Source organism: Pongo pygmaeus, chromosome 8 (assembly GCF_028885625.2).
Source record: "Pongo pygmaeus isolate AG05252 chromosome 8, NHGRI_mPonPyg2-v2.0_pri, whole genome shotgun sequence".
NCBI classification, from domain to species: domain Eukaryota; kingdom Metazoa; phylum Chordata; class Mammalia; order Primates; family Hominidae; genus Pongo; species Pongo pygmaeus.
Window position 1 is genome coordinate 62686038 of NC_072381.2, and position 19623 is coordinate 62705660.

A 19623-nucleotide genomic window follows, 5' to 3' on the forward strand; every position below is an offset into this window, starting at 1 on the left:
TGAAGGCCTGGAATGTGGATACTTCAAACCCCAAGAAGAAGCTTCAGATCCATCAGTGCCATGGGCCACAGGGGTCTGGTTTGCTCTCCAGCACAGAGAACACACAGGGAGGGCCATTTGAGATCTGTAGGCACAGGCTGATTGGAGTAGGGGACTGAAGCAGTTATTTCAGAAATTCAGGTCCTAACCAGTTCCTGAGCACAGAGCTCTCCCCTGCACTAACACACATGGGCCAAGGTCAACACAGATCTCAGTGTCTGCCCCATCTTAACTGTAGCAGTCAGGGTCCCTTGTTTAGTAGCCTGTGTGTCAAGTGATTTGCACTCTCAGGTGATGTTGTGACTCTCACCATGGACACCATGAAAGCAGGCTGGGACCCATCCATGTCTGAAGCGGGGACTTTCACAGCAGTTTCATAGAGAAACCCCTGTTCAGTTAAAAAGTATACTCTCAAGTCTGATCCTGGTTTTCAACCTTCTGTCACCAACCCAGTCCACATTCCATAATGAGCAGCTGATGTGGAGCCCTCTGATGTTTGCTTTTCTAGGATCCTGTCTATGTTCTGAATCCCCTCGATACACATCACTGAACCTTGAGTGGTGTAAGTTCAGGGCATTCTCAACCACTCTTTCTTTCCAGATGTTCACCTTAAAATTCAAGTTTAATGATGTGCTTGACCTTTTCAAGTTACCTACCTAGAGTAAAGAAACTAGTTATCTATTAGAGAAATACAGTCTTAATTTGTATGTCAAATATTTATCCAGGCATTGGATACAAAGATCGACATGGCTAGTCATGCCCTTGTGATCCTGCACTTTCCTAACATAACAAGATGAGTAAGCTGCAGGATTGTTCTGGCAATGGACAATAGCAGCGCTCAACAAGTGGATTTAGAATGAATGGATGGATGATAAGAGTTTTAACCACGAGAATAGAGAAGAGACCTCTCTTTGTGCAATTACCAAGCCACTCAGAGATCAAAGCAGTCTTCATTACTGTCCACTCTAATTGCCTGTGACTATTAGGCCTCTCTATGGCTAACAGCAGGCCTGGCATCTTATGGTAGGTTTTACTGTTTCTTGTCAATCTTTCACTGAGAGGACTTTTGAAGACAGGCATGAACCTGTGATGTGGGTCACTCCTGGGGAGAAGCAGAAAAGAGTGGGTGTACATTTCCAAAATGCCCTCTCATCTGCTGCCATGTCTTCTGTGATTATAGACAGATCGGTAGATATAAAGTTCTTGTACAAGGCCAAGTGTGGTGGCTCACGTCTATAATCCCAGCACTTTGGGAGGCCGAGGCGGGTGGATCACTTTGAGGTCAGGAGTTCAAGACCAGCCTGACCAACATGGGCAAAACCCTGTCTCTCCTAAAAATACGAAAATTAGTTGGGAGTGCTGGCACATGCCTGTAATCCCAGCTACTTGGGAAGCTGAGACGGGAGAATCGCTTGATCTCGGGAGGTGGAGGTTGCAGTGGGCAGAGATTGCACCACTGCACTCCAGCCTGGGCGACAGAGTGAGACTCTGTCTCAATAATAATAATAATAATAATAATAATAATAATAAAGTTGTACAATCAAACATTCTGGAACCTGAGCAAAGGCATGGAAAGCAACTGCCCTTGGGGGTTGCCTGGATCTAGGCAACAGACTTGTACTCTGAGTGATATTTGGGGGTTGTTACTGCAGCACCCATCCTTCCTGGATACATTTGAATATTAACATGTTTGCCCTCTATTTACTTAAGAGTCTGTAGGCAGTCTTAGACTACCTGGCTGAAACACCTTTGAGCCACAGAGAGGGACTTAGCAGTACCCTGCCTGAGCAGAATGGTCCTTATGTAAGTCCTGTTTGTAGGGCTGAATAAAGTGTTTTTAAGATGTTTCTAGGCCCTTTGATCTGAGGAAATTGCAGAGTGGCCTCATTGCCAGCCCTTGTACATATTTATTTTTTAATTCCCTTAATACTTCATTTGAGGCATAAGTGCCTGGGGCCAGGCCAGGGCTGAAAGGTCTGATGGCAACTTCAGGCCAAGCAAACACATTCTGTGACCAGAAGGAAGGATCAGGGCAGAAAGGGGATGCTTGGCCCCCAGCTAGAGAGACGGCCTGAGAGAACAGAGAGAGGATGAGAGGGGTGGGGATCCCGCAGAGAACATAGACACTTACTGCACCCCTATGCAATGTTCATAAGAAAGAAAAGAGGGAGTGGAGGAAGGTGTGAGGACTTCATGAAGTGATTCTAAAGCTCTTATGAAAGAATGACTCTCAAGGGTTAGGAAAATTGCTTAAAATAGGATAATTAGAATGAACTTGACCCATCTATGTTAGAGGGTTTTATAAAACTAGCATAATTGAAGTTGTATATTAATGACACAGAAATAGACAGAACAATGAAAAAGAACAGAAAGTCTAAAAATGGGCTCAAGTATGTATATATACACGTATGTATCCTATATGCATGATAAAGAGAGAATGCCAAAATTATAGGAAAACAATGACTTACCAATGAATCATTCTGGGTTAAATAGTTAAACATTTAGAGGAAGTGTAAAATCAGATTATTTTATTACATATACAAATTAAAATTAGAAGAAAATATAAGTAACAATTTATGTAGTCTTGGAAGGAAAAAGAGCTATCCAAGAATGTTATCAGACAGGGGAACCCCAAAGTGATAATATTGATATATCTGACTACATAAGAAATACGTAAAACTTTTCTACTGAAAAGTAAAACACAATATAAAAGAAAAGTGGCTATGTATTTGCAATGTACACAACAGATAAATCAATAAGAAAATAATGAATATCTAAATAGGAAAATGGCATAAGAATGAGAAGAGGAAATTCATAAAGGAAGAAATACTAATGGCCAATAGTACTGATAGGTGAAAAATGCATAATCTTAGTAGTAATTTTTAAACCTTAATGAAACAGTAATATGTATCCCAAAATCTATGAGATAGAGTTACAGCTATACTCAGGGGAAATAAGTAACTTTGCTTTCATTATTAAAAATTAAAAAATAAAAAAACGGACTGAAAATAGTTGAACTAAGTGTTCATCTTTTTAAAACAAATTTTTAAAACAACAAAAAAGGACAAAACAAATAAATATAAAAGTGAAATTAATGAAATATAAAACAAATAACAATAATAGAAATAAGTTGGGCATGGTGGCTTATACCTGTAATCCCAGCACTTTGGGAGGCTGAGTGGGGAGGATCACTTGAGGTCAGGAGTTAAAGACCAGCCTGGACAACATACGGAGATCCTGTCTCTACAATAAATAAATAAATAAATAAATATTAGCCAGGTGAGGTGGCATGCACCTGAAGTCCCAGATACTTGTGAGGCTGAGGCAGGAGCATCACTTGAGCCCAGGAAGTCGAGGCTGCAGTGAGCCATGATTGTGACACTGCACTTCAGCCTGGAAGACAGAGCAAGACCCTGTGTTAACAACGACAAAATCAATAATAGATATGACAAATTATCTCAGAAACTAGACTTTTTAAGAGTTGAATTAGACAAATACATGTTGATAAATCTGTATAAGAAGCAAAAAGCCAACATATGTAGTAGCGATAAGAAAGGAGCAGAGATACGAAAACGGTAAAAAGAATTTTGAGATAACATATTCACTTCCTTTTAGGCATTGATCAGAATTGAAAACAGCAAGAACTCAGGGAATTTGGCATCCCTCCCCATCCTTCCCTTGCTTTTGCTCTGTGGCCTGGGGTCAGATTCTACACTCCTTGCCCTGAAGCTCCAGGTGGTTTATAGCTCCCTGGCTGAGGAGGAAAGCGGCACTGCTTTTTATCTGATGTGGAATTTAGCTCATAATCTTGGTGCATTAGGCAAGCACGACCATATAACAGTGAGTGTGAGTTAAACCATGTCTCATCACCTTCCCCTCCATCTTAGCCATGGTTGGGAGCTTCTACCTCTGGACTCCCCAGACCCTTTTCACATAGTGAATCCAAAATGTTCATGACCTTTTCTGATTCCTGCCCTTGGGGTGCTTGGGAACCAGATCCCATCAGTGTAGGAGAGATGACCACCCAGGAACTGCTTGCAGACAGCACAGGAAAGGGTCAGCACTGCTGGGCAAGGTGAGGTCTCCAGAGGATGCTCTCACTGGGGAAAAGGGTCTCACGTGCAACTTGGCATATGGCTTCTGGTGGTACTTCTGTAATTGTCAAGGTCATAGATTCTCATGGGGATAGGAAGCTGGATACATCAGGAGCTCTGGGCAGGGCTGGAGGGCTAGACAACGAGTCCGTTTCCCCACACCATCTCACATCCCTTGGTAATGACTGCGGGGTTAAATGGCTTTCAGGATCTTTTCCAGGCTGTGTAGGAGATCGTTGATTAGTTGCATCTGGCACAGATATGGGGGAGGAGAGGGTCAGTATGTGTGCTAATGTTTGTCATCCTTGGCTTAAGAGGGCACTGCCCTGCAGGTCCAGAGGGAACCCAACAAGGGGGTTGCCCCGAGTTTCATCATGCACCCAGTGAAGGCACCTTCTGGGACTTCTGCAAGAATCCTGTGCTTCCACCAGCTGGCTTCCCAGGAAGCCCAAGAACAAGAAACAAGGACAGTGTTGAAGCTGGTGGAACAACAATGTCATTTCCATTTGAGACCCCCTAGGAGATCCCCACCATCCCTCTGTGCACCGGACCCTCTGCTGGTGGCCTGACGGGTCCCAGGCAGAGTCCCTAAACTGTCCTGAGTTACAGGTTCCCAGCCTGAACCCCTTTGTCCTTTTGAAATGACATGAGGTCATCACATGAAAATCACAAGCAAATACTTAGTAGTGTTCTCCAAAAGAATCTGATTCAGAGAAAAGTCCAGATTCTTTCCCTGCTGATGCTGAGGAAAGAAAAAAGTGACTGCATTTGAGAAAGATACCCAAAAAGTCCGCAAAGGCAACCCAGAGAGGAGCCCACAAATCCAGCCCCGACAGGGCTCAGGCAAGAGCAACAGCAAAGTCCTGTCTTGAGGGGATTCTGAAATTGCCTCGGACACAGAGACCTGTGGAGGGGCAGGCAAGGAGAGTGTGGGGGTGGCCTGTGGGCCCTGCCCTAAAGAGATCACATTCTAGGCTTGGAAAGGAGACAGATGTATAGACAAGGAGCAGAGCATCCCGCCAGTCCCCGGGGCTTGCTGTGCACTGAGGGCTGTCGGGATCCAGCATGCTGAAGACCTGCGGTCACACAGTAGCAGCGTGCGTCTGGCCCTGGCCCTGCAGGGTGGGGGCACAACCCCAGTGAGCAAAGCAACCAGGACAATCGTGGAGAGGAGGAAAGCGGGAGCATCCGAAGTTGCAGACAAGGTGCTCATGTGATCCCACCACTCACCTGTCTGGGCTTGAGTGTCTCTGGGTTTGCTGGCCTTGTCTTGGAGGCAACCAGCAGGGGGCAGCACGAGGCCACAGCACCAGCTGCACATGGCCACTGCTGCCGGGGCCAGGGATACTCAATTATCAGAGAAAGGAGGCTGTGTCCCTAACCATATTCCAAAATGAGTTTTGCTGTTTCTCTCTTGGATCCAGCTTAAAGCTGAGTTAAGCTCCAGAGAAGGGAATTGGGTCACACATCTTGGTGGAGGACTCAGATTCACTCATTTATTATTCATTCACTTATTCACTCAACAGTTATTGATTGAGTGTGTATGTGGTTCTCAGCCCTTTTCAAGGCAGTGGGACTGCAGAGGTGAGTGATATGGTCTTGTACTAATCACAACAGCAGGGACTAATGTTTGCATGGCATTTATTGCAGGCCAGTGCTGTCCTAATTGCCTTGCTTATATCAGTTCATCTATTCCTTCAACAACCCTCTGAGGTGGACACTGTCATGATCCCAATTTTACCAAGAAGGGAACTAACACACAGACAGTGTATTATGTGACTTGCCCAGGGTCACACAGATGCAAACTGATAGAACCAGGATTTGAATCCAGGCAGTCTGACTCCAGAATCCTTACTCTTTTTATTTTTATTTTATTTTATTTTTTTTGAGACAGAGTCTCACTCCATTGCCCTGACTGGGGCACAGTGGCATGATCTCTGCTCACTGCAACCTCCACTTCCTGGGCTCAAATAATCCTCCTGCCTCGGTCTCCTGAGTAGGTGGGATTACAGTCATGTGCCACCATGCCCACCTAATTTTTTGTATTTTTAGAGGTGGGATTTGGCTATGTTGCCCAGGCTGGTCTCAAACTCCTGAGCTCATATGATCTGCCCACCTTGGTCTCCCAAAGTGCTGGAGTTACAGCTGTGAGCCACTGACCCCAGCTAGATTCCTTATTCTTAATGACTTTGCAACACCGACATAACTTAAGCAGATAGCCAAGATGACATCAGATAACCATAATTCTTAGAAGAAAATAAAATGGAGTGTTGTAATGGTGACTGGGGTTGGAGCAACCTTAGCTTCAGTGGCCAGGTAGGGACTCGGGTGGTGGGGGGAATGGTGACATACAATCCAAGACCTGGCAGGGGAAGAGGATCATATTAGTGCTCAATCTCTGTGGACCCCTTGGTGTCCTAGAACACAGCTTAGGACCCCTTACGGAGGACCTTTTGTCCATGACCAAGCACCTCAACTCCTCACCCAGAGTCTCTGGGGTCAGCCCGAGCTAATGTTCTTCAGTGGGGAGTATGCAGAGGTAAACCTGGAGACAGGCTGGGGAGGTAGGGGCTGAGCCCCGCAGTGGCAGGATGCTGAGAACCTCAAGCACGGGGTTCTGGTTTCCATACTGGATTGCTGGTTTCCATACAGGCACTCAACACACTCTCACACATGCACAACAATACACACAAACAGCACCAAGCCCATGTGCACACAATTCCCCCCTCGAGGTCTCACGCATCCAGTGCCTCATGTGCTCTGAAGCTCCTCAGAGCTGTCTCAACCGTAGACCTCCTCCCTAAAGTCACAGGAAGCAGTGAAACCCTGGAAATAGGGAAGGTTTAGGTCTGCAGTTGGTTTTCACTAGCGGGGCGCTGGTCCGTTGAGGGAGATTATTTGGGGCCTGACACTATACAGTTAAGCAGCACTCCCTTCACCTCATGAGGGGCCTATAAGGAAAGGGAAAATGCTGGCTTCCAGGCTCCAGGGCCGCCCTGTATGGTGAGAGGCAGGCAGAAAGCCACTGTGGTGTCTGTATTTCTTGGGGCAGTGGTTTCAAAACTGGCCAAACATCTGGTTCACCTAAGGAACCCGTGAAGATGACAGATTTCTGAGGTTTTCACTCACTGGGTCCAGAATGAGGCCAAGAGCCTATGATTTTGTCAAGCATTCCAGTCAATTCTGCTGGTCACTACTCAAAAGAGAGGTACAAGGTGGCACAAGCACAAGCCAGGGCAGGGCAGGCTGGGCTGTGGGTTGGCAATGGCTAGCCTCACCCAAGGCATTTGCTTGGTTAATGAATGGCTGCTTGCCCCCAGCTTCTTTGAAACATGCACCTGTGTTTGCTGGACAAACCACAGGTTCATAGTTGGGGACACTGTCTACTCCTCACACAGTGGCCACCAGGGTTGTGAGCACCCTTTCCCAGATGGCCCACTGCCCTGATCTCCCCTCTTCCCAGCAGCCCATCAGCCACTCAGGGTTACCAGGACAACATCGCTTTATAAAATTCACTTCCCGGCATCTCCAGCCCAGGCCCTCTGATAGCATCCAATCCCTTTTCAGTTAATGGAAAAACCCTGAGCTTTGGCAGGCTCAAAAGCACAGACCAGTTACATAATGACAAGCAAACAGCCTTCCAGGTCAGAGGCTCTGCTGTGACACAGAGGGCAAGTCCAGGGACTGACTGTGACTTCTGACACTGGTCCCCCTCTGACAGCCACAGAGAAGGGAGGCTGGCTGGCACCAGCAGGAAGAAGATTTGAAAGATGTGAACACTGGGCCCTCAGCTGGTACCCCAAGTCCCCATCTTCTGGCTTGGACATGGCTAAAGTGAAGCAGCAGAACTGCAGGACTCCGAGGAAACAGTGTCCTGCAGGCACAAGGCCCTACAATTCCAGGATTCAGACCCAGGCAGGAGCCTGGGCCTCGAGTGTCACAGGCTTTGGTAGCTGTTTTCATTCAGACACAGGAGGCAAATTGTGATTATACTTGCTGTGCCTCTACTTCTGCAGACATAATTTAAATCCGAAATTCCCATCTTCATGCCAAGGTATATTTGTCATTCTAATTTACCCAGACTGTCTTCTGTAGAATTCAGAAATAGCTGATAAATATTTAGCCCACAATTACTTTGGACAGAATTGCCAGGAAACAAAAACTGAAAACAGGGCCGGGCACAGTGGCTCATACCTGTAATCTCACCACTTTGGGAGGCCTAGGTGGGGGGATCTCCTGGGCTCAGGAGTTCGAGACCAGCCTGGACAACATGGTGAAACCTTATCTCTACAAAATAACACACACGCAAAAACTCAGATCTTGCCACTTTGCTCCTGAATTGGCTCCTACAGTGTGGACTTGTGTGTGACAATTGATTCATTAAGTTTTAGAAGAAAGAAATCTTTAGTGACCTATTTATAGATAGGGAAATGGAGGCCCAGGAAACCGACATGCCACTGAGTACATTAGTCAGGGAGCTAACCTGAAACTCCTGTCTCCTGCTCCCAAAATCTGAACTTCCCACCCACCAAGCCATCTCTCCTTCAGCCCTAACATAGTGCACAGAGACCCAGGCCTTCTTCTCCCCTGGGCATGGCCCAGAGCCACAGCTCAGGCTGCACAGAGTTCTGAACACCAGCTTCCCTTCCAGGAATGCTCTGAGCATGGCCTTCAGGTTCTTACTCCATGCAAGAGGCAGCAAAGGAAGACTGCAGCTAAGAGATGTCTTTCAGCTCCGTGGTCCAAAAACCAACGTGAGAAATGAATGGCAGAGACATCTACTCCATTGGAACAAATGGCAGGGCTCAAGCGGTTGCTCACAGTCATCCCCACTCCTGCAGTCTCAGGGGAATGAGCTGCCTGGGGCCCCTCAAGCCTGCCCTTGGAGTTTGTGCCTTCACTGGGTTCCCTGTGCAAGAGATGTCAATCATTGTCTGTTCCTTAATAAAGGAAGCTGCCTGTCCTCAGCCCTTCAGACAGAGAAAGAGGGAGAGAGAAGGGAAGGAGAGAAGTCGGGAAGGGAGGAAGGGAGTAAGAAAGGAAGGGAGGAAGGGAGGGAGAAAGGAAGAAAGGAAGGAAGGGAAGGAGGGAGGGAGGAAGGAAGAGAGGGAAGAAGGAAGGAAGGATGGGTAGGAGGGAGAGAGACTGTTTGGAGGGTCATCTTAAATCCAAAATTTTCCTCTTGTCCCAGGTCCTGGAAGGCCTGGATGAATTGAAATTTCTATCTTTGGACTTTCATGAGAATCCTGTATCTTTTAAAAAAACTTTTTCTTGGCATCTTTCTTGCAGAAAGAGAATCCTATATCTTCAGATTAACTCCACCTTCTCTCCAGCTAACACACACCAGGCTCCCATTGCTTGCAGATAAGAACTGAGAAATGAATACAGAGAGGCAATCTGTCTCAATTCCAGACTAAAGGAAGAACAGTGTGGCAGCAGATACATTTAGAGAGAGAAGCTCAAAAGAGATGGTTAAGTGCTGGATCAGGGAGAGAACAAAGCCTGACCCATCCGGAAGCACTGACCATGGCAATCTTCCTTACCATCAAATAGAAATAAGAGCCTTCATGCCCTGCCAGGTGAGCCGAGAGAAGAGAGAATTAGCAAGGAACCTCAAAGTGCCAGGGGGCAGGGGAGGAGGCTTATGAGCTGGGGAGAAGGAGTACAGGGCATTGGTGGCATAAAAAGCTCTTAGAGCAGGAACGTGAGGCTGTAGTCATTGAGAGAGATAGGAGGAAAAGAGCCCCGTAGAAGGAACTAAGAGAAGCAGTCTGAAAGGGGGATGGAAGAATTGGAGCTTGCCCTGCAAAATTTTTTGCATTTCCCTGACTGAGGGGCAATCATTGCATGCTGGAAAACCACAGCATTGCATGCTGGAAAACCATAACAACCAGTTATGTACTTCACCCCTATGTGAAGTACATAACTGCATGTTCTACAGTTTCATGGCTGAAGATATTGTCCTTTATGCACAGTGTGGAAAAGGAGACATTCATCTCAGCACTGACCACGACAACCCTCCTTAGCGTAACATAGGAAGGACGATGTAACCATCACCGGCCAGTTTTCTCATTTTCGTCTAGGCTGTGAGAACATTCAGGTGTAACATTCATGCTTGGTTCTGGTCATTCTTTTGTTCTGGGTCACCGTATATGTGTGTCTTTTCTCTCTCTAAAAAGTTTCTGGTCCTTCCTTTCTCTATTTGCCATACACTATGGCTTCGTGTGTGCTTCTAAAGCTTAACCAGTTTCCCGTTCCCTCGGTAAGCAGTGTGGATTGCATTGGAAGCAGTTAATTATTTTGCTGTACATCACAAAAATACTCCTCTCATTGACGCCAATTTTGGCGCCTATAGAAGGGTTTTTTTGGAATTGAAAATTCAGTGATATGGTTGTCTATGTAGGCCAGAGGCCAAGGACACAGGTCCTGCCACCCTCACCCTGATGGTCCCAATGCCCTTGGCACGTCCCAGCCCTGCCTGGATAGTCCTGCAGAAGGACAGCTGAGAGAAAGCGTGCTTGATATTCACTCCCTGGGATCCCACTCATGCGTCCCTGTGTGATTTTTTGATGCATCCATTTGACAAATATTCATCAAGCTTTGACAAATATTCAACAAATATTCATGGCTTACCAACCATGTGGTGATTTTCCTGGTAGTTCAGATACAAAGAGAAGTGAAATAGAAAACTAAGATTAACTAGAGCTTTTCACAGAGTTAAAGTGGCCCTTAGCCTTTATTTTCCCATCTCATTGTGTGAATGGCATACGACAGGTGCTGGAATCCATTCCCTTCCCTTAGTTTGCTGCACGGGCTCTATGTCATCTCAGAGCCATCCACTCTGAGATAGCTGAAAAACAGCCATGGTCATGAGCAGAACTGTGGGCCCCAATGGCATCAGAAGCCTGCTCCGAAAGTGGATTGCATTTGCTGGCCAGCTGGGGCCGCATAATTTAACCCGTAGGGTATGAAGCTCACCTTTTGGGTAATTTTCTGCTTGTCTGTACTGATAATGGGCCCACTGACCTATAATGGGAAGAGGGTGTTACAGGGAAGGAGGGGCTGCTGGGCAGGTCGGGGACTGGAGTAGGGGTTGGAGTGAGACTCATGAGACTCACGAGGCCTGCGGAGAAGGGCACACCCTGCATGACAATTTGCCTCCTCCCATGTCGCTGACACACCTCAATATCAAGTCAGCCTCCTAAAATGATGCAGGAGGAAAAGCTGTTCTTTGGCCTTAAGGTCACCCTAGTGACTAAAGGGTGGCCACGGCTACATGGGCAGGATGAAAGGATTCCTAGGACTAACAACTGTTGCTCATGCAGGAGATTGCCAGGTGTTACAGTCAGGTAGTGAGAGGTTGTCTGGCGCAGCTCATGAACAACTAGAAACAATACCTGTGTCCTAGAGAGGTCTGGGCTCGCCATGGAAGGAGTTTAGGCATTCAGTAGTGGCAACTCATGGAAAAAAGGAATAAGATCTCTCAGTGACTGGGATCTACAGCCTACTCTGACCCAGGTGTGGCCCCACTGGGTCCTTCTGGTGGGCTTCAGTGTCTTCGCCATGAAATGAGAGGGTCAGACGTGGCCCTTTCCAGGGTGGACTCTAACCCAGCACTGTGATCCTAGTGGGATGGTGGTGTCCTTTGCCATGTGCTGAACCAGAACCCTTGTGCCCTACAGCCAGCCTCTTCTGTCCTCACCCCACAATCAAATATATCCCCTTCATTTTCCTCCCATCCACATGAAGGGAGGACTCAACACAGGGCAGAAGAAAACCAGCATTGAATTCTCTTCCAAAGCAGCAGAGAGTTCAGCAGGGAGCCAAGGAGGGGGCCGAGGAACGTGCCTCTTCAGGCAGGAAACTCACAGACGGCGATGAAGGAGGATGCGCAGGAGATGTCATTCCAGAGCCCATTGTTCAGGAGAATTACGCAGTCCTCCCCTGAGCCATGGTCATTTGGCTCATCCTTCTTCCAGTTGCTGTAGGTCAGCCTCCCACCTGTCACGTACATGAACTGGCCTTCAGTTGCCTCATCTGTGATGCCCAGGAAGGCAGTGTCTTTGGCCACATCCTGGATGGCCTTATTCTCCTCGGCATTCTTGGGGGCAGCCACCGTGGCCTGGAGCCCAGCACACAGAGCCTTAACTTTGGAAAAAGGCATCCGCTCACCGTTGGTCACGAAGAGCTTCTTCCCAGACATTTTCCCCAAGGAGAAGGCTTGCACTGAAACCACAAATGGTGAGTGAGGCTGGCTGGGTTTGGAGCCCAGCCCAGGATAGTAAGCAAGCAGTCTGAGTTCCCTGGGAAGTCAGATCTCTGAAAAATCACCCTATGCCCAGCAGTTCAGGCCAGAGCCTTGTCAGGGAGTAAGCCTCAGCTGCAGAGCCTGGGAAGGGGCATCCAGACCCCTGCAGACAGCCCAGACTCCCCTGGGATATCCCACCTTGAAAAAGCATCTGCTAAAACCTGCCCCAGCACAGGTGCACATAGGGAGACAGTCTTGGGCCTCACTGCAGCCTTGAGCACCAGGATAAGGAGGAGGCAGGGACAGACATCAGAGCACAGTAGATGACAGGGAAGGAGCACAGACTTTGGAGATAACAGATCTCCATCCAACCCTTCCCCTGCCACTTCCAGGCTGTGTGACCTGAAATGAGTCACCAACACTTCCTGCACCTCGGTTTCCTCACCTGTCAATAAAGCAAGTTCAACAACCACAACTGAGGTTGCTGAGAGGATTGAATGAAACCATCTTATGGGAAAATGCCACCCAGCACAGGCCCTGGTGTAGGACAAGTGCTCATGAATTAGTTCCCCTCCCACCTCCTCCAAACCTAGAGTGCGCTAAAGAAGAGTGAGAGCCAAAAACACATTATAGGCAGAGAGAAAGCTCACGCTTCTTTGTGTGGTCCAATTCTGATCTCAGGCTCCGTAGCTCTCTCTCTAAGTTGGCCAGCTTAGCCTCAGCAACTGCAAAGCAATAGGGAGAAGGTATTTATGGAGAAGACCTTAAGTTGGAGAGTGGAGCATTTTGAAAAAAACAAAGTGTCTTACTAAGAAGAATGCTTATTCCAGGAAAATAAGAAAGCAAAAGAAATAAAAAGGGGAAAATGACTACATTCCTCCTTCCCAGCTATACCTCTGCATCCCTTCACGACCTGGAACTTCAGGCCTGGACCCCCGTCTCCACATACGGCTTGCATATTGTCATATTGTAAGAATTCATAAGAAAATACTCAACTCATTACCCTCCTTTTTGAAAATTTTTCTTTGTAATTCTTTCTCATTTCTCATTCCAGATACACTTTTTAATACCTTTATTGTTTTGACAGGCTGGTAGACAAATATGAATAAGTGGATTGTCATTGTTCTTTTGTTCTTACTGAATTTTGCTCTATTTTACTCTGAACTAAGTTGCTGTGATGTTCCCCATCAGCAAGGGGTCCTAAGAGGCAGAACATTTTCGTGCCACTCTTGTGACAATGGACATAAACCCAACCTCTAAAGGGCCTATTTCTTCCCTGGCACCCCGGAGGTGCACACTGAACTTTTTCCACTGAAGAAAAGCCAGGGCCCATCTGCTAAGGGGCCTGATGAGGGAATGGCCCTACATGGCTTGAACGTCTGCACCTGGGCACCTATGGGAGTCGCCTCAGGCCCCAAGTAAAGCTGAGAGGGCCGGGGGCACTGTGCCTGGATGCAGAGTTGGGCATCTTCCCATGAGGCAGCAGGAGAAGAAGGAAAAGGGGACCTCCCCGCTGGCCCTTCAGTTCCCCAGGCCCGGGACCCCCAGGCCACACATGCTGACATGTGCCCCTTACCTGAATTGTCCCCACGATCTCCTTTTTGGCCCCTAGGTCCTGGAATTCCAGAAGCCCCTGTGTTTCCTGGGGGCCCCATCTTCCCAGGAGGGCCCTGCAAACCTCTGAGCCCTTGACCTGTTGCAAGAAAAAGGGAAGATGACCCAGTGGCTGTCACTCTTTTTTTCCCCCCCAAATCTCAATACTCCATTCATGTTCAGCCCGGAACAGCCAGTGAGCCAGTGATCTGACCCAAAGAAGAAAGACTCTCCTGCAATCTAGTGGAAGGCCTGTGCCAAGGCCAGCTCCCTATCCAGGCAGGACTCCCCTCTGAAGGGTCAACCACATGCCCCCAGTTCCTGTGTGGAAATATGGGATCCCGGAGAGTCAGCGAGCAGCTTTGTTTTGGAGGCAATGGCATTTTACAGGGATTGTTCTGAGTGTAGCGTGGGTCCTGATGAAAGGGGAGCCTCCCCAAGTCTGTGCTTTAATCCTCTTGCGGCAGGCTCAAGCACAGATTTGCTTGAACACCTGCTGGAGGTGAAGATTTAGGAAGCCACAGAAACCTGTCCCAGACCTGGCTCTCCCTTTTCCCCCTTGGGTCCATCTCGCCCATCTCTGCCTGGGGTGCCATTGGTGACGGGGATGCCACAGGTAATCACGGAGCAGGTCTTCTGGGTATCCTCACAGGCTTTTGTTTCGGAGCAGGAAGCTGTCACCACAGACAGGAGAAGGACAGGGAATGATGGAAACAGGAACATGGTCCTTACCTTGAGGAGAAGAAAGTGAAGGAAGGGAATTTCATCCCATCTCATTTAAATAGCATTTGCTACCCATTGTGGTGTGCTGGACCCTGTGCTGGGGACAGTGGACACAGAGGGGACCATCACAACCCCTGGCTCTGAATGACTTTCAGGCTACTAGGGAGATGGGTGGGTAAAAACTGTGAGAGTTAGATTAGTGCTAAAACAAAGGCAGGTGCAAGATGAACGGGAGCCCATTCTCCCTGAGGTCCCAGAGCTCCTGTTAGCACTAGTCTTAGCAGTTAGGCACCTCCTACTTGACAGCCCACAGGGCTTGAGGATTATCCATGAACCCTGGGTACAGCGGTCCAGACAATGGTGAAGAGAGCTCATTGCCTGTGTGAGCTTTGGCCCCTGGATTGCTCAGATTTCTTTCTAAAGTGCCAAAGAAGCCATGGTTTCCTTCTTCCTTTCCTATGGAAGGAAAGAGCTGGACTCAGACTGGAGCAGGAGACCTGAGGTCCCACAAGTTCCATCTCTTGGCTGGACTTGGTTGATGATATCCACTCTCCTATTTCCTATAAAACTCCCTGATTGACATGGTGGGGCTCTGTCCTCAGAGCGGCCCCTGTTTCCCCAGCTGCTTCTTGACCATCTTGCATAATGTCTATTTTGTGACAGGCACTTGCTGTAGGATTGGGATCTAGGGTGCCCTGAGGCAGGATTCTGACCCTCACAATGGGATCTTTTTTGGTGATTGATCCTGTCCAGATGAGACTTCTCTTGGTTTGAGATCTTCCACTGAGAGGCCATTTCACCACCCAGGCTCTGAAATTTCTGCTCAGCCTGAGCCTGGAGGGATTCAGCTCCTACTCCCCCTCCTGGAGTAGATGCCCAGATGCCCCCCAGCTCTGTGCCCCTATCCAGCCATCAGAGTCCCTTCCAGCCTTTGTCCAGGCTGGCCTGTCCTCCACGACACTTGGCAGCTGAGACCCCACAGGACTCTCCCTCTGCTCTGCTCCAGCCTCGAATCCTAATGTCCCGGCTCTTGCCACCCAGCACTGTGTCTGCCCTTGCTATCCCAGCCGCAGTCCCTTAACTCTTCCCTTCCTCCAGGACACAGTGAGAGATGCCCAGTTGGAAGGGAACTTTTATGGTCATGTCCTTCTTCAACTTTCCTCTTTCTATCATTTTTGTCTCTTAAACCTCTCCTGTTGGCGCTGAATTGGCATTGGATGCCACAGTCAAGGCTTGTACCTGTCGCTAGCGCGCACATGCAACTTCTATTCTTCACTTTGGCAAAGACCACCCTTTAGTTTGCTGATGGCCAAGTAGATACAGGAAGCTCCCAGTTGCTTGGGCCAGAAAGAAAGGCCCCAGGTGGACCTGATGACACCCCTAAACCCCTACCTGGACCTCACCAGGATCCAGTCAAGAGGCCAGTCTCTTGGCCCAGGCCCCCACCTCTTTCCTCCAGAAATGACTTCTAGGGCTTCTTCAGAGCCTGGAGTTAGTGACAGGGAAGCTGGCCCTCCAGCCCAGGCCTCTGGCAGGTGCCTCAGCGATGTCCACTCCAATCAGTGTGACGACCAGGGACAGCACTGGATTGGCCTTCAACCCCAGATTAATAATCAACCGTCCTTAGAACTACTGTGTCCTGGGCAGCTCTCCAGGGCTGCTGGCAGGGTCTCCAGCACAGCAGTGGGTGGCTGTCTACATTAGTGCCCTAACCCCTTCCTCTACTACCCCCTCTCAGGCATCCATCTCTATGACTCAGCGCCTCTGAGCTTCCAGAGTCACAGATTCCCAGGGTAGTTTTCTTCAGATATTTATTTTCAGAAGAAGAATGCATAGATTTTCCACCAGACAAATGCATGCACACACACACACACACACACACGCACACAAACACGCACATGTGTACACATCTTTGTATCAGTTGATCGGACTACTTCCATTTGCGTTTTGTTTATTGCAGGGCTGAGGTGGAGAGACTAAATACCCCAGCACTGAGTCACCTCCTTCCTCTCTTCTCATTTAGAATGTTTGTCAAATGTATTCTTTGGGCACCTCACAGGGCCAGGCACAAGGGGAAGGGGTATTTGCAGCTGACTTCAATCCAAAGCCGAATGTGGGTGTTGGCACCTGCTGCTCCCTCTGTCCAGACATCTCCCTGTATCTTTGCTTATTTGGTTTCATATTGATTGACCATCAACCATCCCCCATCCCTGTAGAACGAGAAGCTCATGAGAACAGGGGTCTTGTTCTCTAGCTGTTGTTTCTCCACCGAGAAGAGTGCCTGGAAACAGAGTCAATGCTCAATAAACATTTATGGAACAAATGAATCCTCTAGCAGTGTGTCCTCAAATCAGCCCTCTTCTCTCTGACTGGAGTTGCCATCTGTGCCCCCTTTACCAGTGATCTCACTTTTCTAGGGCAGGAGCTGTACTCAGTTCACATCTCTGTTCCCAGGGTGCAATCCAGGGCTGGGTGCAATCCAGGGCTGGGCACAGAGGAGGATTGGGTACCAGGATGAAGAGAGAGGCAGAGACCTCGAGCAGACACCAGACCATCTGTGCTCATCCAGGCCTGAATTTCTGGAAGTGTCCAGTTCTTGTCACCTCTTCAGGTCCTGGATGTGACCTTTAATGCTTGCCTTCCTCCAAACTCACACTCATTCTTTGAAACACTTCATGTCATCAAATAACTTCAGAGGTTTGTTTTTCCCAGGTGGGGAGTGGGGTGGGTCACTTCCCTGTGACTCTGCCTCGTGATGGGCATTTTGGTTTCTCAAGTGTCCTCACCCTGTGTACTCATGTCATCAGGCCCCGTCCAGCGGCCCTCCTGGTTCCCATTCCGGGCGCCTGCCAGGCACCAAGAGGGGCCCTCGAGGTAAAGAAGATCACTCTCAGGGCTGGGTTTCCTGATGCCATTGACACAATATTGAAGGGCCCATAGACCCAGAAGACAAAGGACTTTCAATTCACAGAGCAAATAGGCAGATCTCCCAGGAAGGTGGGAATGTGAAACTGACAGATTCGCATTAAACCAGGATCCTAACTGTGCTGCAGACTTAGAGAAAGGGTGGTTTTGAGTGGGCAGACGGTAGGCAGGAGGTAAATACACCTAGGAGCAAAGAAACCTGAGAAAGCCTGGATTCTGGAGGGGACGAGTTTCTCCCCCAAGGATGTGTACCCATAGGTCTGTCCTCTCATAGACTTGGAGGTGAATTTATGCTGCTCTTATGACTGTTACTGAATTTTGCTATTTATGCCAAGTTGAAAAATTGCGATTCCAGTGTCTCAGAGCAGCATGATCTCCTGCATTGTGGAGACAAAAACGCAGTGGAGAACCACACCTATATATAGCTCAGGCACCTCAGTGGTGTCTCAGATGGAGGCCAGGCAGGTTTGAGTTCACCATGGGACAATTACCAAATACAGTAGGGGACAAGCAGAGTGAGAGCTGATAGAAATGACAAGCCTCAGAAATAGCCCTACAAGGAGTGTGGACCCTACATGACAGATAAATTAATATTTATAATTTATAATTTATTTATAAATATTTATTTATATTTATAATTAAATTATACCCTCAAAAGAGGGTATAATGAAGGAATGAATGAAAATTACATAATTAAATTAATAAACTAGAATTAAAAATACTATAGAGCTAATAAAATAGAATACTGGTTCTTTATAAGCGATATAAACTTAGCAGATATGGCCGTGGTAGTTTGGGTTGTTTCCTCCGTGTTGTAAAATTACATCTCAGACCCTTTGCCATAGAACTTCACAAAGGCTCCCACTAGAGTGTGAGGAGTAAACACTCCAGCCTCTTTGCTGTTTGGTGTGGCCATGTGACCCTGAGCTGAAACAAAGGGAGCAGCAGCTTAACGTGTGCTTACAGGTTTGCTATGGCTTTTGTGTTTCTTTCCCAATCATGGGAAGTATGTATCCCTGGAAAGTGATATGGAACAGACACGAACTCACCTGAAAGTCTGGAGTCCAGGTGACTGCTGCTGAGTCCAGGCTCGCTCAGCTGAAATCAGCCAAAGCTCAACAAACTGGAAGATACGGAGCAGAAAATAAAACGTTTATTGTTGTAAGCCCTGAGAGGGAGATTTACTATTGTGTTAGCTGACTGATACAATATCAATGATTAATAGAAAAGGTATAAGAAATTAACAAATCAGGAAGGAAAAGAGATTATTATACTAATATAGATAGTACTAACATAAAATTATACCATCTACAGTAGATTTTACAGCAATACATTAGAAAACTAGTTAAAATACATAATATTATAAGAAAGTTTATAATTACTTACATTGGCCCTAGAAGTGTTAGAATAATGAATATATTATCTTATCACATAAAATATTAAAATGGAAGTAAAAAATTATCAACCATTTCTCCATCAACAAAATGGTTTTATGGTGAGTTGTATCAAATCTTCAGAGAAGAGATAATTTCTCTGTTACAGAAATGGTTTGTGTCTACAGCTACTTAGCTAAAATGATTAGCCGAATATGTAACACACAATGTATAAGGACAGAAGAAAAGAAAGGAACTCTCAGCCAACCTCATCTGTAAGTACGGATGCAAAAATATAATGTAAAAAATAGCTATTAAGACCAGCAATGTATTCATGGTTAATAGAAGTCTCTGGAATCTGATTTCCTACATTCATTAGCCCATGAATGAACTGCATATTATTTGGCAAATCAGTTTGACCTCTGTATGCCTCAATATTCTTATTTGTAAATTTGAAAGAATGATAGCATCTATAAAATAGAGTTAATGAGGATTACATGAGTTAATACTAGTGCCCGGTCCATAGTCTGTGTAATGAGTGTATCAAGCATCAGACCAAGTAGCGTATATCAGAGGAATGCAAAGAGGGTTCAACATCAAAAAATAATGTAAATCACTAATTTAATAA

The 19623-nt window shown here is 47.1% G+C and overlaps 1 protein-coding gene across 1 annotated transcript; it reads right to left on the bottom strand.

The window, feature by feature from the left end:
• Nucleotides 1–10853: 10853 nt before the first annotated feature.
• LOC129006258 (mannose-binding protein A) lies at nucleotides 10854–15147 on the bottom strand. The gene is made up of 5 exons (XM_054435777.1): nucleotides 14990–15147; nucleotides 14514–14706; nucleotides 13958–14074; nucleotides 13032–13106; nucleotides 10854–12359 (listed from the first exon to the last, which is right to left on the bottom strand). The coding sequence occupies exons 2-5, from the start codon at nucleotides 14695–14697 to the stop codon at nucleotides 11986–11988; spliced, it is 750 nt and encodes a 249-aa protein (XP_054291752.1). The 5' UTR covers nucleotides 14698–14706; nucleotides 14990–15147; the 3' UTR covers nucleotides 10854–11985.
• Nucleotides 15148–19623: the final 4476 nt, after the last annotated feature.

What these genes read in the sequence shown, in the direction of transcription:
- LOC129006258 (XM_054435777.1), bottom strand. Translation starts at nt 14,697, where the DNA reads ATGTTCCTGTTTCCATCATTCCCTGTCCTTCTCCTGTCTGTGGTGACA. An exon ending in GGGGGAAAAGGGAGAGCCAG is followed by an intron (nt 14,075 to 14,513) that starts GTCTGGGACAGG and finishes TTCTTGCAACAG; the next exon opens with GTCAAGGGCTCAGAGGTTTG. An exon ending in AGATCGTGGGGACAATTCAG is followed by an intron (nt 13,107 to 13,957) that starts GTAAGGGGCACA and finishes ATTGCTTTGCAG; the next exon opens with TTGCTGAGGCTAAGCTGGCC.